The 25,591-nt window shown below is 45.5% G+C and overlaps 2 protein-coding genes across 5 annotated transcripts in view; one reads left to right on the top strand and one right to left on the bottom strand.

The window, feature by feature from the left end:
• Positions 1-19,839, bottom strand: part of Hspa12a (heat shock protein family A (Hsp70) member 12A) — a 185,843-nt gene extending 166,004 nt beyond the window's left edge. The window contains exons 1-2 of one of the 2 annotated variants that reach the window (XM_045149557.1): positions 19,724-19,839; positions 4,280-4,367 (exon numbers count right to left, since the gene is read on the bottom strand). In XM_045149557.1, the coding sequence (XP_045005492.1) occupies positions 4,280-4,367; positions 19,724-19,726 (91 nt within the window). In that variant the 5' untranslated portion in view covers positions 19,727-19,839. The remainder of the gene's footprint in view (positions 1-4,279; positions 4,368-19,723) is intronic. The other variant, XM_045149538.1, reaches the window with a different exon arrangement.
• Positions 19,697-25,591, top strand: part of Eno4 (enolase 4) — a 39,004-nt gene continuing 33,109 nt past the window's right edge. For all 3 annotated transcript variants that reach the window (XM_004659218.2, XM_045149579.1, XM_045149573.1), the window contains exons 1-2: positions 19,697-19,889; positions 24,220-24,348. In XM_004659218.2, coding sequence (XP_004659275.2) covers positions 19,725-19,889; positions 24,220-24,348 — 294 coding nt within the window. In that variant the 5' untranslated portion in view covers positions 19,697-19,724. The remainder of the gene's footprint in view (positions 19,890-24,219; positions 24,349-25,591) is intronic.

The following is a 25,591-nucleotide window of genomic DNA, read 5'->3' as shown; positions in this document are numbered from 1 at the left end:
GACTTAAATGCAGCAACAACCCAGAGAGCTCACAGGTGCGTCTTGAGGAGCACGCGGGCCAACATGCAGGCGGCTCCCCTTACTGTCCCAAGAAGCTAGTGGGCGCGAATCCAAAGCCAGAGCCACATGAGCCGTGCACCGCAACTCCCTCCCGCCCCCGCGGCTCTTACTCTCGTCAGAGACACAAACACGTGGGCATATTAGCATCATATATATTTGTGTTCGTTTATAGACACATGCCTCGGTTTTATACAACATGTGCTGTACATCCATGTATTGAAATCAACGTGTATAGGTGCGTATGTAAAGATGTGTGTATTAAACATAGGCATATATATGCATATACAATGTGAGGCAGGGAAAGAATATGTATGCATATATGTAAACACTTAGTACAATTCAATTTCATTAAATTCAGGTAACATTAGCAGCTTCTGCTGTACGCCAGCCCTTAGATACACACGAGAACACAAGTTAAACAAATGCCACCAGCTCCAAGGAGTGCACCAGGCAGGGAAGGAAGCACCCTGAAAGCAAAAGCCCTCCTATCTGTTCAGCACGGTGGCAGCTCACAACAGCAGCAGCAAATGTCTTCTGCAGGTCTCTACTGAGAGGGACCAATGAGATACTTGAGCCACACTGGCTAGATTCAGGTCCCAACTCCATCACCACTGGAAGCTGTGTGATGTCCAGCATGCAATTTGAGCTGCAGGATCCTCCTTAGTAAGTGCAATGTCTACACAGCACTTTCTCTGTAGGGTGCCAAGTTGGCATGATGCCACACTGAAAGCCTTTTGGCTTCCTGACACCTGGATAGCACTCATTAAGGGGAACTGTCATTTTTACAAGAGTTGGTAATTAGCACTGAGAAGAACATAAGGTGGTGTGCGAGCGTAAGTGGAAAGGAAGAAGACACAGAAGTCCATCTAACTTGAGGTTGCAGGACAGGAGTAGCTTGGTGGGGTACTGTAGAGAAATAGGTGTTTAAAAGAACCAAAGGGAGAGAGGGCATTCAATCCACAGCTAAGCGTTTGTTCAAAGGCCCTTTGGTATGAGGCATCATAGATGAGCACTCCTAGAGTTTGAGTTCAAGGTCAAAGAGGAGCCAAAGCCAGACGTGCAAGTGGCACTGGACAGCCTTTACTCAGATCTGCCTTTCAGAGAGGTTAGGTAAAATAACTGTGATTTTTACCATGAGTTCCTACAAACACCACCACCACATACAGCCACCCACATGATTTTGCTCTGAGCATGAATCCTCAAGAGCTTGCTTGTTTCAGATTTCACAACTAATTGGCTTAGTTTTCCATGCTAGGTTAGATGCTGAAGAAGGTTTTCTTTACCACTAATCCCTTTCCTTCCCAGTGATATTTAAATGCTCATCTACCCGACCAAGAGGAGACTCTTAAGTGGCCACTTTTTCCACACTTACAAGAGGCATGCGACAATTGCTCGCCCTCAGAGTAGGCTGACAGCAATTGCAGCTTCGTGGGTCAGGACTCTGATGGAGGTGGGTATGGGAGGCGCAGCCCAGGAAGGGCTCAGAACTGTTCTTAGGAGTTGAAATAGCACCCTGGATAAAAGCTGTCGGAAATAAACAACAGCCCGAGGAGCAGTGAGAGACACAAAGAAGGCCATCTCAGGAAAAAGAAGGTGTGTCGTGGCATGAAAGGGACAGGGAAAACCAGCACAGGACAAAAATGAGAAGTTAGTGACAGAGGAGGTCACCCCAAGAAAGGGAGGAGCCAGTGAAGGAAACTGCTGGTAAAGGTCCAGTTCAATTTCTTCACTCCTCATTCGTGAGGTTAGGCCATTAGGCAGCCCTACCCATTATTCAAATATGGCCCAGTGTCCCCATGCGAGGCTCTGAGAATGCACAGCTGAATGAGTATCCAGTCTCTGTTTTAGCACAGAAGCTCACCTGCCAGCAGACCGAGAGAACAGCCTGGCACCAAAGAACAGCACATGACAGTTGCTGGGTGTTGGCCTGGGGGTCCCAATATAAATGCTGCCTTGTTTAATCTGTATAACAACTCGTCAATGAAAATCAGCAGGCACGGATGATCTAGTTTGGGACCCCAATTCTCACTGCCCATATGAGAGGGAAGAGAAGCGGCAGCTGGGAAAGGGATGGCCAAGCAAAGGAATTTCCAGAACCCTCCTTCCTGGATATCCCTTCCTTTCAAGACTATCTTTAGATTTGGTCTTAGATTGCGTTTGGGCTGGACTTAAGTGGTTAAGGGGCATGCCTGCGAAGCCTAAGGACCCAGGCTCGATTTCTGCAGGTCCCACGTAAGCCAGATGCACATGGTGGCACATGCATCTTGAGTTCATTTGCAGTGGCTACAGGCCCTGGTGTGCCCACTCTCACTCCCTGTCTCTCTCCCTCTCTGTGTCTCTAATAAATAAATAAAAATAAATACATAAATAACATTGCATTTTCCCGTCCACTTTTCCTCCTTAACACGGCATGGTTTCCAAATGCCATTTTCCTGCCACTGCCAGCACAAGCACGTGTGTACTCGCTGTGTGTGCGTGCACGTGCACGTGTGTCTGTGTGTGTGAGTGAGAGCTGCTGGGCTCAATTCAGCCCCAGCGCGGGAGTGCTGTGATCCCCGCGGGCCCCGCCAGGGCACCAAATCCAAACTCCGAGCCAGTGTCCCGTTACTGCCACGGTCCCACCTCCTTGGATTGTAGTTGCTGCAGCAGAGAGGTAGTTAGCACTGGCAGCATTTTTGCTTGTTTTGCTACTAAAAACAGAAAAACAAGAAAGTCATATCACCCCACAGTGTGAGGGACTCCGGGTCCACATGCACCTTATGATGAACTGAGAAATTCAAAGAGCATATGAGAACAGTGAAAGCAAATCCAGAAACCAGCAGCCTCTCCATCAGCCACTCTGCCTGGGATTGTGTTTCTCCTGGAAAATCAAGCCAAACAATAATTCACTGAGCACCTACTATGTGGCAAGTACATGACAGCCCACTGCTCCTGGTAGGACATTTCTATATGTCCCAGTTTCTCCCATGCCAGGCTCTGAGGATGGGCAGCTGAACGAGGGTCCCGTGTCTGTCCTCGCACAGGAGCTCACCTGCCAGCAGACCGAGGGGCAGCCCGGCACCGCACAGCAGCCCAGGGCTGTCTTCTTCCACGTGCCGAAATGTCCGTGGTGAGGTTTGGATTGTTTTCTCCCTAAGCAGTTTTATTAGTAGCAGGAGCTTCTGAGGTTTAACACGTTGATGGTTACCTGGGAGGCTTCTTGTTTTGTTTTCTTATTACTGTTTATTACCTAAAGCCTTCCTTTTCTTCTCCTTCCCTTCGATTTTTAGGGAGAAAAAAGAATCTAGCATCTGGGGTCTGAGAGGACTTGAAACGTCTGGGCTGGAACTGCTAAAGGCCTCCCAGAGATAACCCAAATGGCTGACTTAGCAAAGACCATTCTTGACCTTGACACAGGACCAGACAGGCAGAGGGGAAGGACTTGGGAGGGGGGAGCAGAAGAAAAAGGATCACAGAAGCGCTCAGATCTCGCCAAGCCCCCTCCCATTCAGCAAACACCTGGCTGAGTTGGAAAACATGACCGGCCCAACCTTCCTACTGGTACCCATTGAAGCTGTCAGCTCCTGCTTGTCACCAGTTGCACTGGGAGGCCCTGGGCAGCCACAAGAGCCCTAATTAGGCAGAAATGACACTTCTACAACTGACCTGCCAGGACCTTTGGCAAACCATTTAACATCATTAGTTAGCATTTTTTTTAAGTGTGAATGTAAATGAACAGCCAGTGGCTTTCAATGGAGTTTGTCGGTGGCATCTCCCCCTCCCTTCTCACTATGTCTCTTTTTACATGAATAGTCTACTTGTTTTCTCAGGAATTGAGGGGGGGTGAGGAAGGAGGAGGATGAGGACCAGTCCCCTGAGAGGAGAGACATGTTAAAGCATAAACCCGCTTAGAACAGCAGAGGCCAGAACACAGGCAGTCTCCAGGGCCACAAGAGCAGAGCAGGGTAGATGGATGCTAAGTCCCACTCCATCAGCTGTACCCAGTGAGTGTGACTGGCCTCAGTCTCAGGATTCAATCTCCTGACTCCAGGACACCCCTGAAATCAGTCCTTCCTCTCAAACTCTTCTCAATTTGTTGGTACTGTAAACAAGTAAGACTGTGTTGTGCCGGTGTCTTTCCCGTGCACAACTGTGCCAGTTTCTCAATGTACCCAGCTCCTCTTAAAAGGAAAAATAAAAAGTCCTGGGGGCTGATACTTACACACAGTTCATGTCTTACCTGCTGCGTTCATTTCCCACTTTGAATCACACTTCATTTTGTTTTTTGCTTTGCACCCACAGAATCCGTACACGCCAACACTCTCCATCTGTAGGAGGGGAAGAAAAAGAGTTTCACCGTGAACACTTTGCTTTTTCTGTTTCCATGTGTCTCTTAAGAAGTGCATTCGGGGCTGGAGAGATGGCTTAGCGGTTAAGCACTTGCCTGTGAAGCCTAAGGACCCCGGTTCGAGGCTCGGTTCCCCAGGTCCCACGTTAGCCAGATGCACAAGGGGGCGCACGCGTCTGGAGTTCGTTTGCAGAGGCTGGAAGCCCTGGCGCGCCCATTCTCTCTCTCTCCCTCTATCTGTCTTTCTCTCTGTGTCTGTCGCTCTCAAATAAATAAATAAATAAATAAATAATTTTACAAAAAAAAAAAAAAAGAAGTGCATTCGAACTGGATAACAGTTTGAAGAGCCAAAGCTGAGGGGCGCAGCAGAGGCCCCGAGCTCCTGAAGGGTCTTCGCACCTACCACCTACTCGTTGTGTGGCCTTAGACACAGCGTTTAGCCCTGAGTCTCGGACATTTCATCTTCAAGACAGAGATATCTAACTGAATCATGTGGGAAACGGGGATGGAAATGCCACGAACACCTGAAACTATTGTCTAAAATATAAGGAGTTATGGACAGAAAAGAGCTGCCCACACATGAAACCGTGCGAGCTTCTAAAGCTTCGCCAACCTTGGAGTGGCATCGAGAACTTGTCACTGGACACAGCCATCAGTGTACCTGCCACCTCCCTCGTCGCTCTATTTTGTTTCCAGAGTACTGTTAACAGTGCACACCTACGTGTATGAATGAAAATCAAATCCCACAGAACTTGTGGTTCTATTGGCTGTGCACAGCTCCTGACGACTGACTGCTCAACAGCATGAGCAAGCGGAAGTAGTTCTCATCTACCTCCGTCTTCCGGGAAGCCTTGAGAACGGGGGTGGTACACAGTAGAAGCACAATAAATGCACGCTTAGTAGAAAGGAAGAGGGGCGACTTCCAGATGCATGCTTAAAGGACGGGGATACACTTGGCAAAGGCTGTACAGACAGATCCTAAATTTGGAGAGCTCCTTGCCTCTGAATTAAAGATGAGCAAAGCTAAGTAGGCAGTGCATGGTGGGAGAATGTCTGTGACCAGCCATCACAGAGAGAAGCAAAAAGGAAAAAAAAATCTTAGTTTGGGGCATAAGGAGAGGGAGAGAAAATAGTTGAAAATGTTCTTATCACGGTAAATGGAGAAGGGGAGACTGCTCTTCATGATGCAGCATTTAGTGCTTTTAAGCTAAATACCTCAGCATATTAAGCAAATAGAGAAAAGCCAGCCAGAAGACGTCATCCAATTGAACCACACAGTGCTCAGAAAGCCTATAGGAGGTGTCTGGTTTGACCCCTTTTCCCATCACATGCCTGGTCCCAGCCTGGTTGTTTAGTATTGCGTCTCCTCTCCAGCTGCGAGCTTATTGAAAAGCCCTTGCTCCCTGCCTGGTTTTGGCACATTTTCTGCAGGTGCCTCCTACTGTGGCCACAATGGACTGCTAGGGAGGTTTAGACCTGTCAACAGCTACTGGGGGGGAGGCAACACGGAGGGAGCACAGTCATTGTCTTAAAGGGCCAGTGACATTGTGTGCCTCCACTGGCAGAGCCTGAGGCTCTGGCACCTGCTAATGAGATGAATCCTTTCTCCCACTCGCTCTTTCTCTCTTTAATGATTTAACTTGATCGCTTTGGCTCCTTTCTGGGGGGAATGGCTCCATTGATCACATAAAAGTAATTGCCTGTAAAACCTTGCTCGGCAGCACCTACCACTACTTACTTCCCTGGCTGAAAATGTCACAGCGATTGAAAAGCTCTTAGCCTCATTCAAGAAGGAGGTGGCTAAAGAGAATGGTGTTTGCATGTAACCCCAAGTACCCCTGTGCCTGAAGAGCTACAAGTTTGGGGATGTGAAAGACAAGGTTTTTTCCTAAGACAGAGAATTTCCCTCTTGTGGCATAGTATGATTTCTGCATGAGATTGTGAGACATAACCAAAATGCCTTTAAAATCAAAACCATAACTCCCTTAACCCTAAAAGTCTACATGCACATTCAGAAAAGTCATCTTAATCACTCACAGCATTCTTCTCTTTGAAGCTGTGAGTTCAGAACACCCACTCTCTCTTAGAAAAGAGAAGACTGCATCTCGCCCAGGAGGTCTTAGGAGGGGGGAGACGACTTGATTTTGGAAGGAGAAATGAATGCTCTAATTGCTTCGGGCTTGCTGATGTTTCAGACCTGTCACTTGGCGGCAGCAGTGACACACTGTGGGAACAGGGACCACACACTTGAGGAGTTTTCACAAATAGCTTTATTAAATAATCATTGCCTAGCCAACGTGAGGGAATATTCACCTGGGGGAAAGAAAAATCACTTTGCCATCCCCATGAACCTGCCAGTGAAATAAACATGAAACCTGTTAGTGATGGTTTCGTGTTTTTTTTTTTTTTTTTCCTTCTCCCCTCTGACAGGTGAAAGCCCAAGTTTCTATCGAAATAAGAAATGTTTTTCAGCACTGGTGATGGGAAGCGCCGCTTGCTGTATGTCATGCTGTGGGTTACCAATTTAAGAACAAAGCTTTTGGGTGAGTCACCTTTCCTCACGTTGCAACATGGATTTTGTAGCTGACGAGCTGAGGCAGTAGATACGCTTATTCCTGGACTTTTTCCTTTTTTTAAGGCAAAACCATCTGCCAGCTTGCAAACTGAGCTATAAGAGGACCACTTACTATTATAAATCTGAAAAAGCAGTAAGATTTTTTTATATGTAAACCTTGTGAACGGTCATACAAACTCCCTAACTGTACATAGATGCAACATATTTTTTATCTACTTGGAATTTAAAGTCCTGGAATTTTAGATTTTGAAATCTGTTAGAAAATACAAAATATTCAACTAGGGGATTTATGCATACTATACCGAAGTATATATTAAAAACATCTTTTTCCTTTATCTATTTATACAGTGAAAAAATGCAAAAAAAAAAAAAATCCTTAAAGCCCATTAAGTAAACTGATTCCTGAATATGAAGAATTATACTTGAAGTCTTTAAGTAGAACTTAAAGTTTCCTTTGTACTTATATTTTAAGGGTACTTTAACTTTTGTCAGTAAAATGCGACCCACAATTAGATACAGTATTAGATAACTGGCATAGGACTAGATCAAATATGAAGCTGCATACACTCAAAGGTTCTGCCTGGCTCAGGGACCTTATCTAAACACAGCAAAGCTTCCTAATTGGGAGATGTATGGTGCCTGGCTGCTTCTAGGCTCCTTGCCTGTGAGGCAGGTGGTCCAGGCAGGAAAGTGAGTTGAGGTCAGCACCTGAGGCCAAGAACAGGAGAGTGAGCGGGGACAGGTGTGGCAGAAACCCAACCCCCCTGATCAAAGAACAGGGCAGGAAGACAGAATACACGCACAAGGAAGCCCCCAGAAAGTGGCTGTCTGGCCAGGAGGGTGGCCAGCCTGCTGCTGATGCTCAGACTGTGCAGGCCCTCTGCACAAACACCCATAGAGTATGTGTGCGCGGTTTTAATATGGTTTCACGGTATTTCTGGAAGGAGTAAAAAAAGAACATCCAAAGAAGAGAAAAGCCAGCCCTGGCAGCACAGCGCTGGAGGAGTGCATGTCCTCTCGGCTTCTCTTCTGTGTCCTCAGACTCTGCCTGCACAAGATGCAGGAGCCGCACAGTTCAGCACACAAGGCTGTGCTTGGCCGCTTACTCCTCATGGGATTCTCCCCAGCACGTTGTAAACTACCTGACTCCACAAGGATAAATTAGCCTTTAGCTAAGTACGCCTGAACTCCATACTTAACAGGGTTTGCAAAGTGGTTGGACATTTCCTTAGAATTAAAGAATACGAGCCGGGTGTGGTGGTGCACGCCTTTAATCCCAGCACTCCAGAGGCAGAGGTAGGAGGGACTGCCATGAGTTCAAGGCCATGCTAAGACTACATAGTGAATTCCAGGTCTGCCTGAGCTAGAATGAGACCCTACCTCGAAAACAACAAGCAAACAAACAAAAAATGTTGTAAAGTGTTACATTATTCCTCCATGCACATCTAACCAGCCAGTGTACAGAGTGATAAGAACTACACCCTAGGCCTCCACATGACTGGTCTGAGTGGTTATTGCTTATAGTTTTCATAACCACGATCTCTCAATTTGCTCACATAGTGAGAGTCACAGGCACTTCAACGTGAACATTTTATGTACTTAGTAAACCCATATGTTTACATTCATAACTGATATGCATTCCATTTACTAAGTTAACACACAGAAATAGTAAGATCCTTTCTACGTGAATAAAAAGATAACAAGGGGCTGGAGAGATGGCTTAAGTGTCATGCTGTTTGCTTGCAAAGCCAAAGGAACCAGGTTCAATTCCCCAGGACCAACATAAGCCAGATGCACAAGAGGGCACATGCATCTGGAGTTCATTTGCAGTGGCTGAAGGCCCAGGTATGCCCAATCTCTTTCTCTCTATCTGCCCCCTCTCTCTTTAGCAAATAGATAAAAATTAATTTTTTTTATAAAAGCTAACAAGTTGAGCAGCCATGGTGCCTGCTGAAATGTCTGCATTCAATTCATGAGGTATAATGACTTTCCAGTTAGAAATGATGTTGATTGAAATTCACTTTATAGGACCTGAATTAATATACAACCAGTAGCTAAGATCTGACTATCTTATGCCTTTGTGGAATGCGTGAGAGCATTCTAAATGAACATTTTGAGCACGGAGTTGATGAGGAAGTCAGACATCACTATAGCTATTGGAGAAGACTTCATTTCTTCCTCCATGAAAAGTCTTGTTCTACTTATTTTCCCTAGGTTTTCCTGAGAATTCCATCTGTCAAGTTTCCTTTCTTTCAAAAGCCAGGAAGCATTGAGTAGCCCCAGGAGTTTCTCGGGCTCCTCTTTTTCTGTTTGATACAGATCGCAGCCTCATTCCTCCAATCATATCCTTCCAGAGGTACAGCTTATTTTAAAATAACCAATTGCAATGGACGTACTTTAGTAATCCACAGAAGTAGGACCGACTCCCTGGGATGGGTTACAGACGCGCCTACTGTAAGTAAAACCTAAACTCGGGGCTCCACATTTTGTTAAGTAGTGGAGGCACAGGAAGGCACAGGGCAAAATCCTCAAGTCTGTAGTTAGAAAACGAGGTGAGTCCCTCCTAAGCATGAGAGAAGACTAATCCGCATGTGGTACCCGAGCCTTAACCTCAGAGGGTGCAGGCATGTGCGACACAGCTGACCATCAGCAGCTAGCTGGTGCCAAGGACAGCACTGTTTTTCTTGGCTTTGGGGCTTGAACAAGTGTGGAAGATTCCAGGGATGCCCCTAATGAGTTCGAGTCAAACCCAGACAGCATTATAGGAAATGAACACAAAAAAGAACACACAAATACACACACACACACACACACACACACACACACACACACACGGTGATTCTTTTTGTTTCCGTATGACAAATACTATTTGGAGATAAAGCCTACTGTAAAAATAAATTGAAAAGAGTTCTTATAATTTTGAATTCTTCATTTTGATTGCATCTTCTACGTTTGCACATTTATAATTATCTCCCCCCAAAAGGTAACTAATTTTCTAGTGCCAGGTCTATTAGATGTGTACCAAAAATACCAATCAAACACATTAATATTTTTTCTGGTGCAGGTTTTGGTAATGAATTCAAGATGGCTGTATGTTCAGTCAAGAATGAATAATGATACATGAAATAATATTCATCCTAAGATTTGTGAAATGATAAACACATCCCATTATTTAAAATAAAAAGATATGGTCAGAACTCCCTGTTCTTACCCTCAATACTAGTCTTTGATTCTGTACTCTCAAAATCAGCACAGAAGCCTTTTATTTTTGTCAGCTTGGCTAAAAAGAAATGAAAATGCTTGGGATCAAGCAGCCAGAGTTCAGATCAGACCCACAGATTAAAATAAATCCTAGCAAGTGATGGCATAGGATAATTTTATACTACCAAAAACTTAACGATCTAGTCCATGTCCCCTCAAATAGGAGCTCTGCTCTGAAGTTCTAGAGGAAGAAAAGTTCTTTAGAAGGAACAGAGCTGAGCTGAACTGAGATGGCCTGTCTCAAAATTCCCTGCCCTTCCAGCTGGTTTCACAGTCTTTCCTTTCAAATCCTCTTTGAATTTAAAGGCTAGAGTGCAAATGCTTGGTCGTGAACTTTGAGCAGGATTATGACCCAGGACAGCTCGGTGGTATTTCAAATGCGTCAGTTGTTCGTAAACCAACTCTGATTTTGACAGGAGCCTAACACCAGCTACAGGACACGTGCGGCCCCCTTTAGTTGCTAGATCAGCAAGAGCCGATGCTGAATTGTTTGCATGGCTCCTCTTGGCCCTATCTCTGGGCACATCAAAAGAAATGAGGATCTGGGCAGGTCCCCAGATAATTTATTCTAAATCTCACCTTTTCCTCAATATTTATTTCAAGTGAAATTATTTTCCCAAAAGTATCCTGATATACATGTACTCTTTATTGCACTAAGTACAATTCTGTCTGATACCCTCAAATTTCCCATTCTTTCCTTCCCCCAAGATGGTCAAAATTGAGTTATGCCAGCTGCAGTCTCGGCCAAGATTGACCTCACTAATGACAGATTACAAGTACTTTCACTTTAGAGATACTAGTTTGGTCTTTCATCCTCACTGAACTTTTTTCCTTGTAGTATTCACAGGAACATTATTTTTTTAGAAATGGTCCTGATTATTATGACTATTTCTGTAATACTCACCTAAGACAGAAGTGGATATAGCCACTTAATGGATTAATTTTATTATTGAATCATATATTCTCAGGATCAATTGCACATCTTTGGCTAGCACATAACTCAATAATTTTGGAACATAAATTTAATCTTGTGCATTACATAGTTGTTCATAGGTGTCATCTTAATTTTCAAAGTACATCATTCCCATGATCATTTATTCAAAATTGTTAGACACAAAAGCCATGTGATCAAATCAGTATTTACAACTTGTCTAAAATGATTGCATTCACTAGAAGTCCTACCAATTTACTCCCTGAAACCACAATTCTTCAAGAAATAATTCTCACTCTGCATATGTGACTTTTTAAAAAATGCTGAAAGAACTAGAATTCTGTAACTCTTTAAACAGGACAATACAAGTGGCATTTCTCAAAGGCAAGCCCAGAAGGAAAAAGATTAAAACAACAACAACAACAAAACCACCACCATCCCAGTTATGATCAAAGAGATTTCTGTTCCAAATTTTTGATAATGAAACATTTTTAAATCTCACAAACAATTTCCGAAGCTTTAATATCACCATAAGATTCATGGGCAGTCCTGTAGAATTCAGTGCGAAAAGCAGAGATGGTCTTTTGATTCTGCTAATAAGAAACAGATAATTCCTCTTAAGCAGATTAATTTAAAGTACATTTTCAGGGGAGTTAAAATCCCCTTCAGTCAAGTTCTTAAGTTTAATTATGGACGTCAAACAGTTTATTAACCCTCATCTAAGTGCAACAACAAAACTGTCCCACACAGAACTCCCAGGGGGACCGGGATATAAACCTCATCAATTATTTTCAAAACTAGCAGAGAAAACATTTTTAGCCATGACTTGATAAACACCTGACTCATTCTTCTTCACTGCCCCTACGCAGAAAACATACAACACTCTGTTTTCTTCACTCACAATAAGTGCAACTGCTCTATTTATTTTGTTGCTTATGTATCAAGAAAAGAAACACAAATTAGAAAATCTAGCTTTGTAGAATGTTTTGTATGTATTCCTTTGCTTTATTAGCCCTGCATGTAGGCCACAACATACCTTTAAGATGCGTCTACTTCTATAAAGTTAAAAAATGACATTTATTTTAAAATGGCAAAGTAGCTGGTGTAAAGAATTTCCCTGGCCTGATCTTTTCCTTTTCACTTTATGGTCTGAACTCACTGGATAATTGCCTCACTTTTGCCCATACAGAAACTGTGTGTCTATTCCCTGAAAAATACCAATTAAACTGCCAGTGCAGCATCTCCAACAGTATCTTTTGGTTGTCAGTGTCAAAGGCCTTTGAACAAATGACCGGAAGGCTGAGTCTAAAAACCGCCTTGGATGGGATGCTGGGGCTGAATGCTCACATTAGAGCTGCAGCTCCTGCTTTCGGCTTTACTGGAAAGCCAGAGGGAAATAACGTACAAACTTTATAATTTGGCACAAATGCTAAAGGTTAAAATCAAAGTGATCATTTCCTAGGAGACTAATTACCTCAAAAGGTTACTAATATTGTCTTTGAAGGGGGATTCTCCTTTTATTCAATTCAGTCTGGACTTCTGAAAAGAGCTAAATAAAGGTTTTCAACTAAATGCTGCAAAACTGCGATGGATGCTGTATTTCCTTTTCCCTGATTTCTTTGGTAATAAAAACATCAGTTTCTGTGTGGGGGGCACAAGAGGAAAAGTTTACATGAGTGTTTATTTGGTCTCACAGCAATACCATGAAACTAAAAACACCAGTAAAGAGAGGTTAGGTATTTTGTGTAAGAACACATAGCTGGGAACAGAAGAACTAGGGTGTGAAGTTATTACAGTCTGATTCCAAGGCTCAACACTCTGGCCTTCTTGTATGCACCTGATGCCAAATGGTTCTGGGTAAAGTTTTTAACCATTCTCTTTCTGACATGATTCACAGAGAATTTTTTAGAGCAGTAGTTCTCAAGCTTGGCTGTACATTTCATATTTTTTAAAAAAAATTTGTTGTTTATTCTTATTGATTTGAGTGCAACAGAGAGAGAAAGTGGCAGAGAGAGAGAGGGAGAGACAGAGACAGAGAATGGACACACCAGGGCCTCCAGCCACTACAAACGAACTCCAGATGCGCCCCCTTGTGATTCTGGCTAACGTGGGTCCTGGGGAATCGAGCCTCGAACTGGGGTCCTTAGGCTTCACAGGCAAGTGCTTAACCACTAAGCCATCTCTCTAACCCAAACATTTCATATTTTTAACATACTTAAATGCACAGGCTCCATCCACAGAGTATGATTCAATAGGCCTGGAAGAGAGCCCCTAAATTATCATTTTTAAACACTATAGCAGTGAATAAAGAAAATATCATGGTGTTTGGATTCCAGTAGAGTCCACTTCAACAGAATCACCAGATTCTAACATGAAGCTCCAAACAGGAGCCAGTAATTATGACTTACCCTAAGTCCTTTCCCCAAGACCTCCATATGAGCTGATGGGCTGGCTCTTCCATAGGAGGGGCACTACAAGAGACCAGCATGAACAGAACCAATGACAGGCCTAACACTGAGGATGGGTGCACGATGAGAAAGGCATGTGCATTCACAGTCAGTGAGACTTATGTTCAATTTACACGTACCTGGGTTGGAGAGATGGCTCAGTAATAAAGGCTAAGTTCAGGCTTGCCTACAGAGCCAAAGGACCCAGGTTCAATTCCCCAGTACCCACATGAAGCCAGATGCACAAGGCGGAGCATGTGTCTGGAGTTTGTTTGCAGTGGCTGGAGGTCCTGGCGCGCCCGTTCTCTATCTGCCTCTCTCAAATAAAATAAATGGCATACAAATGTCACCTTTGCTATTCATTAGCTGCATGATCTGGACCCACAGCTCCAGGCCCCTGAAAGGGCTCGAGCAAAGGTAGCTGCTACTAGGGTTCTGCTGTGACTACTAAGCGATGGTGACTACTGCCAGGCAACACCAGCAAAGAAGAAACAAAACTCTTTTAAAGTCTTTTAAATTTAATTAGTCAAATCATTCCCACTTTTATGACAGCACTCAAGTTCTGCTTATTAGATTTGCCATGAGCTTAGCAACATTTCTCACTCATGGCAACTGGGGGACCACTACTACTCTCATTTCTAGATAAGGAAAAAGCAGCATTTTCCATCTATTCTGTCTCCACTTTCCATGATTCTGTGATTAGAAGCACCTGTAATCATGTTCATTAGTTCCCTATGAAAATGATATTCAACACAGATGTCAAATGCAGGAAGGCAGAATTAACAAGCACTTCTAAATAATCACTCCTGAGCGTTAAAGTCATGGCAAATAAGTTCCAATTTAAATAAAGGTGTTGGATAGGATCAAGGAAAGCTGAACAAATACCTGTGTCTTTCTCCTCATTCACTCACTTAGGAAATGACTGGCGTAGCTAAGGCATGCCTTTTGAAATGCAAGCCAGAGAATGATTAATTTCCTCTGTGAAGGGTCTCCCATTAGCAGGCTGAAATAGATTGATGCATCCTGATATTTTATCTTGAATCAGAACTACAAAGTAGAAGGGGTCTAAAATGCAAAGACCCTCAGTGGGTTTCAACCAAGGTCACAAGGAAACCCAAGTAATGGGTTCATGATTCCAAACCTACACAAAACACACTCCAGCAGAGCAGGGATGAGCTGGTACATTCTTTCACGTGTGAATTATAAAGCATACTACTGTCATTTACAGTCACTGCATGTTTGCTACTCAAAAGGATTAGGAGATGCTGATCAGTCCAGATGCTTTTCTGTACTGAGATGTGAAGCTCTAATGGGTATCTTGGGGTCTAATCTAGGTTTGCTCATTCCCACATTGTCCTTACCTCATATCACACATGTTCATTCTAACACGAACTTCATAACTTAGCCAGCAGTTTTGTATTTGCTCTAGCCACTTCGCCATCTCTTCAGCTCCCCGCTTTCTCCTTCTAAAGGAAAAACACAGTCCCGCCCTCTCTCCAGGCACAGGTTCCAGGAACATTCTGAACCTCCTAAGCCATCTCTCCTTCCCTCTTATCCCCAACTCTCCAGCTTGGTTCTTAGCTCCAAGCCCATCCCTTCCATGCTCTGATGCTCTGGGAGTGCCCTTGGACCCTTTCTCAATATGAAATAGAAACAGTTACCAAGGTATTAAAACTAAGAACACGCGGTACATATGCATTGGTGTAGTTTCCAGCAACTTCCCCCTTCACAGGTTCCTAATTGCTATGGGAAATAAGATGGGATATTCACGAATACTCTTACCTGAGACCTGTTAACATTATTAGGCTGTGAATATGCCCAACACACACCAACTTTTCACAAAGCCTTTCGAGTCTGTTACTTCAATTTGTTTGAGAACTGTGGTAGTTTGAATTTCTGTCCCCCAATAGACTCAAATGTTTTATTAAAGCTGCCTGGTCGGAAGAGGTGTCACTGTAGGCAGAGACTGGGGTCCAGTCCTAAGGCATTAGAGGGGGGGTGTGAAACAATTGCAGCCTGAAGGTATACAGGGTACTTGAGCTCTGCCTGGGGTTCTCAGAGTATGCTTGCTTATGGTACTACTGGTGGTTTTTCTCCCTGCGTGGATATGGCCAAGGGGTCAGCTTCTTCCACCACTATGGAACTTCCCCTGGATCTGTAAGCTTCAAATAAATCCCATTCCTTGCATAAACTGTGTCTGGTTTGGAGGTTCATCCCAGCAGCATAGAGCTGACCACAACAATGGCACATGATCACAAGTGCTACTGACATACCATCAGAACCTAAGTGCTATGCAGCAGAGGAACACTACAGGTTTTATTCGTTGCTCTAGAGCAGGACCTGGCACATGGCAGACCTTCAAGGAATGCTTGCTGATTGAATGACAGAAGCAGAACAGGGTAGAAACTGTATTTCTGTTTCTTTGTCTTCACATAGTTTTTTGTTTTTATTTTTGAGATGAAATGAATCTATCAGAGAACAACCAAGTCCCTAATCAAGTCCCTAATCACTTCTTAGGAGCAATCCTCCTGCAGCCATTGACTTAACATCCTCCTCTCAAATATGTATTGTTATTTTCTCAAAATTATAAAGGTAGTGCCGGGCGTGGTGGCGCATGCCTTTAATCCCAACACTTGGGAGGCAGAGGTAGGAGGATTGCCGAGAGTTCGAGGCCACCCTGAGACTACAGAGTGAATTTTAGGTCAGCCTGAGCCAGAGTGAGACCCTACCTTGAAAAACAAACAACAACAACAAAAAAAATTATAAAGTTAATCCATTCATTTTAGGAAAATCTGATACTACCAACATATAAAAAAAGAAAATAAGGGCTGGAGAGATGGCTTAGCGGTTAAGTGCTTGCCTGTGAAGCCTAAGGACCCCGGTTCGAGGCTCGGTTCCCCAGGTCCCACGTTAGCCAGATGCACAAGGGGGCGCACGCATCTGGAGTTCGTTTGCAGAGGCTGGAAGCCCTGGCGCGCCCATTCTCTCTCTCTCCCTCTATCTGTCTTTCTCTCTGTGTCTGTCGCTCTCAAATAAAAAAATAAATTAAAAAAAAAAAAGAAAAGAAAAGCTCTTTTTGGTACCATCACCTAAGGACAACAGTGAACATGCTGGGGACATCCTCTTGGACTATCCTATGTGTAGGCACATATACAAACACCCCATCTGAAACAGCACCCAAGTTGGATTTAGGGTTTTTCCTATTTCTATAAACTATTTTACTTTCCTCTTACAACTCCTTGCCTTTCTTTTATGTCCTAAATCTATTCCTACCTTACCTCAAAGGACTTTTCTTCTCAACTCCTTCCCCATTTGCAGCCTGAGTTACAAAGCTCACTGGTGGGGGATGCCCTGACCCATGTGACATTTTTTAGCCTAGCACATTCAATCACTGAACTACATTGCCAACCTTCATTTGACAATTTTTTTTACAAGACAGAAAGAGAGAGGGAGAGAGAGGCAGAGAGAATACTGGCACACCAAGGCCTCCAGCCACCGCAGTCCAACTCCAGACGCATGCGCCACCTTGTGGGCATGGGCGACCTTGCACACTTGCGTCACCTTGTGTGTCTGGCTTACGTGGGACCTGGAGAGTTGAACATGAGTCTTTAGGCTTTGCAGGCAAGCGCTTTACTCACTAAGCCATCTCTCCCTCCAGCCAGCCCCTTCATTTGACATTTTAATGGAAGACTGCAAGCATCCTGGCCTGGGAGCACATAGCTTCTCCCTCTCCCTGACACCCCCCCCCCAGTTTCCCTCCAAAGAAGTGCATCTTAATTCAACCTGAAATTTCATGAGGATGTCTTCTATCTCTATCTTCAGGCCTCACCTTTTTATGGGGGGTACCAGGGCTTCTCAGGCCTCACAGGTGTAAAACCCAGTGTACCATGTCCCACTCAGTGCAGATAACTCATGTATCCCCTGCCTGACATTAGCAACAGAACACCTCATTACTCATGTCTTCTTTGGTTCCCCAACCACCCAACCCTATCTATCCTTCCTTCCTATTTGTTCTCATCTATCTCTGCCAATTACTACCATAATTGTTTGGGCCTTACACCGACATCATTTTCCACCAGGGTCTCTGTACTGCTTTCTGTATAAGCAAGTACACATCTATCCTGCCCTCTGCTGTCAGTCAACCACACCTGTTTTGCCTATGTCATACTTAGAAATCTCTTACTCTTACAGAATCACATTCCAGTCTGCTCACTTCAGGCTAGGTTTCCATCCTTATTTCTCCTTATTCCTAAAAACAAACCCTTCCCTCAAGCCAGGTGGGTCTACTTATTCACTCAACTCCAAAACACTGAATGAACTATTATGTGAAACCCACTCATTCACTCATTCAACCACCATGCTCTAGTAGGTATTGTGCCAACACTATGGGTGCACTGTGAACAGGAAGAACTCAGAGGTCAGCGAGGCAGAGAGGAAACAGAGGACACTTCCAATCAAAATGTCAAATGCAACTGTGTGTGTGAGGGATTATATATACTACGATGAGCTAGGCTAAAAAAAATGCCAAATGGGTCAAGACATCCCAGGCTGATGAACTTTACAGTCCAAACTGCAGTTGGCAAAGAAGTTCAGAAGACAGGAAGGCTTAAGTAAGAACTATAGAGTGGGCAGTATGGCTTCTTTGAAGATATGGGACTCAAATCTGGATATTCCAGGATGGGAGAAAATGGGGCCCTTCCCTAGGGAGATAGGAGGAAAGGCACAAAGTCCTCATGAAAACAATGGCGACAGCGTAGGCTCGTTTTATACACAGGTCCTTTCAAAGCCTAAGTCCGCATAGCTTACTCCCGGGGCTCTGCAGTGGAGAGGAAGATGACTCAGCCTCAGCTCCCATCATGAAGGGATTTCCACCCACTCAAGAGGGTAAGGCTGATTCGTGATCATAGAAAAGAAACCATTCTCTGAGGTTGGGAGTTGGAGGAAGAACTGGGGGGAGCTGGAGTGGGGAGGTGCACGTCTAGGTTACATAACAGTGCTTACTGAATCATTTTTAATTAGCCTACATCCAACAGTACATCATTGGGAAACAAATTTCCAAATGCATTCTCACTTTCCCAGAAGTTTTTCAAGTAACTTGTGATACAGGCAGGATGGGTAAGATTATATTTTCCCTTTGAGTTTAAGCAGCACAGATATGTTAAGCGACCTAATTTATGTTGGAAACACAAAAACAGGCCAGAGTAGAACTCTCTGCCCTTGTGGGCCCCCTCCTGCCGCAGGGGAAGTATCTAGGGCACGATTCAAAAGTTCTGTAGCTGCAAGTGACACCCGGCTTGTCTGCATTTTAAAACTCAGGATGCAACGAGCCTTCTGCGAGAGGGAACATCATCCAAGGATTTTCCTCCATTCCCGGTGACTCACCCCAGTAAATCCTACCTATCCGCATTCCCCGCCCCCACGCCTCTGCATGTCCATCCCTTAAAGTCCACTCTCGGCCTCACACACACCCTGCCCGCCCACACCAGGCTTTCTTCGCCCGGATTTCAGCCTCACTCCTGGCCCCGGGAAGGGTGCGAAGCCGTTTCTGTTGGGCATCACAGTTCCTCCCGCCAGCACGCCGGCCCCACGGGCGCGGGCTGCGCGGACGAACCCCCGGGCCCGCCACAGCTCAGTCCGCAGCACCGCGGGCCCGGCCAGCGCCCGAGGAGGGCGTCCCAGGCCCACCCCGAGGCCGGCTGCGCGGGGTCCCCGGTGGAAGTCTGGGTGAACTCTCCCCGGGTTCTGCAAAAAAACAAAAACAACCAAAAAAACGCAATTCAAGCGATCGCTGAATATTTCCCCATCTGGAACACCGTTGGAGGGCGGGGAGGACAGTAAAAATAATAATAATAAATAAATAAATAAATAAAATGGAGAGCGGGGAGGGCGCGTCTCCGGGGTCGATGAGCACAAGCCAGCCTAGGCTAGGACGTGATGGGCGCGCGCGGGCGCGAAGCGGTTGTCCCCGCAGGAGAGAAGAAAAAAAAAAAAAAAAACAATCCTGAAACCCAAAGCCACAAGCCTCGCGAGATCTCGGGGGTCGGGAATCTCGTTGCGTTGCCTAGCGACCGCAAGACGCTGGCGGGCCCCCTGATCCCACCCGTAGTCTTAAATCTCCCTACCATGGGGGAAGAAGGCGGCGGCCGCAGCTGTGGGACCCCGAGGGACCTGCAGAAGCTGAAGCAGCAGGCGTTGCAGTACTACCAGGAGAACGACGTCCCGCGCAGGCTGGAAGAGCTGCTCAACTCCACCTTCTACCTCCAGCCTGCCGACGTCTACGGGCACCTGGTAGGGACGCGGGACGCGAACTACCCGCCCCCACCCCCGCGCCCCGGGCCTGCTCTCCCCCTCCCTCACCACCACCCCCCCCCGCCCCGCGCTGCGGCAACGCGCTGCGCATGTGCGGCAGAGTCGCGCGTGCGCGCCGCGTCCGCTCGGGCCTCCGCGGGGCGCGAACCCGACGCGCACGCAGGGGCCCGCGGGCGCTGCGCCGGGGAGCTCGGCGCGCTCTGGGGTGCGAAGCGGCAGAGCTGGGAAAGGGGAGTGGAGAGGACAGGGCTCTCGGGCGAGGTTGCGGCTCCAGCGCCTTCGCGGCGCCGGGCGGGCGTCCTCGAGCCTCGCTCCGCCTAGCGCGGGTCAGCGGCCAGCGCGGGCCCCGGCGTCCGAGCTCCTCGGGGACTGCGAGCCTGCGCACCTGGGCTTACCCCGCCCCTAAGCATCCTGCCTTGGCCCGGTACCCGAGCTCACCCAGCCGGCTGCTAGCTAAAGTGCACATTGCCCTCCCGAGGAGGCCTTGCCGATCTCGGCGTGCGCTAAGTGTCCTTGAGTGTCTTACCCTGGACGCGTCCTCCGTCTGCTGTGACCTTGAGTCAGCTAGTGAGCGCCCGCTGCGAGGGGGCCCTTGTACATCGGCCTTGCAGTTGGTGTAGGGAAGGATGCGGAGCGTTCACGTAACTCTTCCCCCCCCCCCCCCCCCCCCCCCCGGTGCTCTGTGTTCTCTTCTCACTTCGTAAAACCACTGCGAGTGAAAGTGACTGTTTACAAATAAAGAACCTGTGACTCAGAATTTAGTTGTTTTTTGTTTGCTTGCTTGCTTTTCCCAAGGGATACTGAGTGGTTGGGTGAACGCATGCACGTTGGACTCGGATTTCATTCTCTTTCTACATTTTTTGCTACAGGACTTAATGAAAACTGTCTAGCCTCATTTTTTTTAAAACACACCAGGCCCAGTCTCATAGGTTCTTAGCACAAGCCAAGTGTGTAGGCCTGCTGTCTTGTTCCTCTGTGTAATCTTCTGTCCATTTAACAGGCAGCCACGACACTGGTTTGTACAACTCCCCGCGAGCTTAGTCGCCTAGCTTAGGGACAAAAGCTATTTGTTATATGACTTTTCTTAGGGAGGTTCACAGGAATGCCTGCCTGTTCACCAACACACCCAAGAAATGATTTCACCTAAGTCCAACTTAAACTAACGAGCTTATTGGGCTGCGTTACAGGAGCATATGGGGCTCCGGCAGCTACATCACAAAGAAGTCTCCTGCGCTATTGAGCAGCTGTGCTATCCAAGAGTTCTCTTCTCCAGCAGTTGTTATTCCTTATAGAACTTCTGGGAGGGACCCTGGGAGCCTCCCCCTCCCTCCATTAGGTAGTTAACAGGCCCTGTCTAGTGAGGGTCTTTGTAAGCGATCCCAACTTCATATGACTCAAGATGGCTATGATCATGTCCAACCCAGAGGCAACAGCTATGCAACACCACTGCTATGTGTAATAACTGGGGTAAGAGAGATGGTGATACAGGATTGCAGACTAAATGGTGAGACAGAGGCTGTGTGCCTAGTGAAGAAATTCCGAGATGCTGAAGGTTCCTGTAGGCTGTCATAGCCAGGACAGTGTAGCGTTGGACTGGCAAGGATGTTCAGGAACTGCACCGACACAAGGTCAACCTTCTTATTTTCCTAGTCACTGCCCTAGGGCATCCCTGTTTCACCTAGCATCCTGCCCAGTGCTGCCAATCAGTGATCCAAATACTCAATTGTCTTGCTCAGTGACCTCCTGTGTTTTCCCCTTGTTTGCAAAGATCCTACCTGTGTGCTAAGATCTCTTCATGGTATTGTGCGATTCTCAGCCTTCACTTCTGGTAACAGGCTTGTTTCCCCCTCTCCTTTTCAAAGACCACTTCTGTCCCCTAAAAGCTGAAATTTCCCATTCCCCTCATTCTGTTCCCTCTACTCTTTAAGTATCTGCCATGTTCATATCCCTTGCTTGACTATCAAAATTCCAGCACTTGGGATGCAGAGGTAGAAGGATCATTGTGAGTTCAAGGCCAGCCTGGGACAACAGAATAACTTCCCATTCAGCCTGGGCTAGAGTAAACCCTACCTCTGAAAAAAAAAAAAATATTACATATCTTCTAGTGTTCAGCTCAAATGCCATTTCTTCTATTTGTCACACATCAGAGGATTTCTGGGATAGAGGACCTCCCTGTGGGCAATAGCAGTATAATAGGTTCATAAAATTCATGATTGAAAGAGGTTGGCAATGAGGCAGATCTGGTTTGGATTCTCAACTATACAGTTTACTGGCCATGGAAGAGGGTCACATGGGTGAGTCCCTGGGATGGTTTATGTTGATTGTCCCCTTGACAAGACCTAGAATCACCTAAGAAATGAGCCCTTGGGCATGCCTGTGAGGGATTATTTTGATGAGGTTCATTGAAGTGGGAAGGCCCATGTTAACTGTGCAGCTTCATTCCACAAGCTGGGGTCCTGGCCTGAACAGAAAGAAGAGAAGGAGCCCAGCAGCAGCATTCATTTCTCTCTGCTTTGTCACTGTGGACTGACTCTTACCAGCTGCCTCAAGCTCTTGCTGCTTTACCTTCCCCACCATGATGGAGGATACCTTGAACTGTGAGCCAAAATGTACCCTTCTCTCTTAAGGTGGTTATGGTCAGGTACATAATCATCACAGTCATGAAAAAATAGTAATACAGCCCCCAGTGGACACTCCTGCAATGTGCTGCTTTAATGGAAGTCCACCACATTAACTCTGGACACAGCCGCAGATCTTGCTTTGATCATGAGAATGCTGGCTGGTGTGAGCCAATCGAAGGTTTCCTAAGTCCTACTCTCTTGGAAGCTAGTCATCATGCTGTGAGCGCAGCTACCACGCTGGAGAAAGAACTTGCAAAGAGAGGCCTCAGCAGATGCCAGGCAGCCTGAGTGCTTGGGAGAAAGACAAATGTCCAGCTGGCCCCTGGCTGTTCCAGCCATGCCAGCTGAGGCACTGGACTTGTAAGTGCAGTCACCTTAGGCATCCTGGCTCTGACAAGCCTCCAGATGATGGCATCTGTATAGGAGAAACAAGGCCCAGCCAACAAAAGAATTTCCCAGTCAGTCTTACACAACAAGTAGTTTTCACCCACTAAGTTCTGGCGGACTGTTACACAGAATAGGTCATTAAAGCATTAGCTATGCCATCTTAGACAATTTCTTTCTCTGGAAATCAGTTTACCCCTCTGTGCAATGGAGATCATGTTACCTAATTTAGTTATATTGATAATTTGATAACAATGTATGCAGAGTTCACAGGGATACATCTGACATTAATTTGTAGAGGAAATTATGTACATATATATATATATATAAATCATAGGTAGATAGATGTCATTTGTGTGACACAATGAAGAAGACATTTCTTCAAAACACAGCTCTCTTCACCTCCTAACACAATGTGTGTCACATTTTAGGTGCTTGTTCACTCACTACAACATGTAAACTATAAACTAACATGTTTGCTTTCCTGAGTATGTAAATTTATTTAAACATATACTCTGTGATATGCAACTTGCCACCCTTAAAATACAGAAATGGCTTGAAAATGGGACTTTGCCTTCATTCTGCCAGGAACTCTTCCTTATGCAACATGCTCTGGGTTTAGACAGCTTGTTGCCCAGGCTGACATCACTGAATCTTGAACTGAAGGACCAGAGACCTGGTCTGCTAAGTGGAGGCCAAGAGCCCAGCCTCTGGTAACAAAGAGGCCCTGCAGGGTGCGCCTTGCTTTCCTTGTTTTCACGTTCTCCCTCTCCCCACTCCTCTGTGGAGAAATCAACTTGAACCTGTCTGCTTGGGCTCCTAGAGTGGAGCACCTTGGCTTCATTAACTCCTCAGCCCTTTCTCTCGGGTCACTTCCCAATGGCTTCTGCTCTGCCACCTGAGTAAAATTGCTGTTACTAACATTCCCACCAGGCCTCTTGGACCAAATAGGACTATGCATGAGCCAATGGTAAGTAGATGAGGTCCCAGAAAAAGTCTTTACTATTAAAGGTTTCTTAAATTTGGTTGTGTCAGTGTTCCAGAGACCACTGGCTTTCACAACCCGGGCACAGGAATACATAGGAAGCCCCGCTACTACCTGACATTGGGCCCTGGGTTAAGATCGGCATTCCTGCTGAGAGGGTGGAATCCTCAGCCTATGATGAAAGCCAAGAGCCTCTCAGCTTACCAGGATCCAGGAAGGATGTTGCTAGAGAGGTTTTTAGTAGCACAGACTAAGTGTTTGTGACCTCTTGAGATGAATACAGTGTCATTTCTGATTATAGTTTTTGTGTGTGTTAAAGGCGAACTACTTTTCTAACCTTGCAAAGCCTCCCACCATAAGCAAAATCGTGGGGAAAATCCTACTGGATGGACTGGGACTTCCAACCCTACACGTGGAAATATTCTGCATCATTCAAAATATTTCCAAGGTATGAGGTGGTTTACATGTGTTCTTTAGTGGGGCCCACTCCTCCCTGCATTTAGTAGCATCAATGCCATGTTTTGAAATTTAGTATATATGAAACATATATGTATGTGTAAATATAGTCATGTAAACATTTATTACCAAATCAGCAATAATTTTTAAATTTTTTTACTTATTTCAGACAGACAGACAGAAAGACAGATAGAATGGGCATACCAGGGTCTTCAGTTGCTACAGATCAACTCCAGATGTATGCACCACCTTGTGCAGCTGGCCTGCATGGGCCCTAGGGATTCGAATCTGGGTCATTTGCCTTTGCAGGCAAATGCCTTAATTGTTAAGCTATCCCTCCAGCCCAACAATAAATTTTTTAGTTGTTTTTTTTTAAGGAAAATCTCACTTTAACCCAGGCTTATTTGAAAGCCTCTTTGTAGCCCACGCTGGCCTTAAGCTCACAGCAACCTACTACCTATGCTTCACCAATGCTGGGGTTAAAGATGTGTATGCCACGCCTGGCTTGAATTGTTTTATGCCTAAGTGTAATTTTGATATAGACATGACATACAAAAATGAAGTCCAAGGCTGGAGAGATGGCTTAGTGGTTAAGCGCTTGCCTGTGAAGCCTAAGGATCCCGGTTCGAGGCTCGGTTCCCCAGGTCCCACGTTAGCCAGATGCACAAGGGGACACACGCGTCTGGAGTTCGTTTGCAGTGGCTGGAGACCCTGGTGTGCCCATTCTCTCTCTCTCTCTGCCTCTTTCTCTGTCTGTCACTTTCAAATAAATAAAAAAAAAAATTTAAAAAAAAAATGAAGTTGATACAAGATGGAGAAAGGAAATGAGGCAAAAATAGCTTGAAAACTCCATCACAGTGCAGGGAGTTCTAAAATCTACATATAGGTTTATGTATATAAGATTTGCAGACTAACAATTTAAGTAAAGAAAATAATCCATTTAAATAATTTTAATGGCTGGTTATGGTAAATCCATGCCTATAATCTCAGCAGAAGGAAAATGAGTTCAAGGCCGTCCTTGGTTACATAGTGAGTTCAAGGTCAAGCTGGATTATATAAGACTCTGTCTCAAAACATAAAATTATTTTTCTTTTCTTTTTGTTTCTGGTTTTTGACATAGGGTCTCGATCTAGCCCAGTCTGACCAGAAATTCACTAGTCTCAGGGTGGCTTTTCAAACTAATGGGGATTCACCTACCTCTGCCTCCCAGGTGCTGGGATTAAAGGCGTGAGCTA

This window comes from Jaculus jaculus, chromosome 1 (assembly GCF_020740685.1).
Source record: "Jaculus jaculus isolate mJacJac1 chromosome 1, mJacJac1.mat.Y.cur, whole genome shotgun sequence".
Lineage (NCBI taxonomy): Eukaryota > Metazoa > Chordata > Mammalia > Rodentia > Dipodidae > Jaculus > Jaculus jaculus.
The sequence above is the reverse complement of the archived record's forward strand: the minus strand, read 5'-3'. Positions and strand labels throughout refer to the sequence as shown.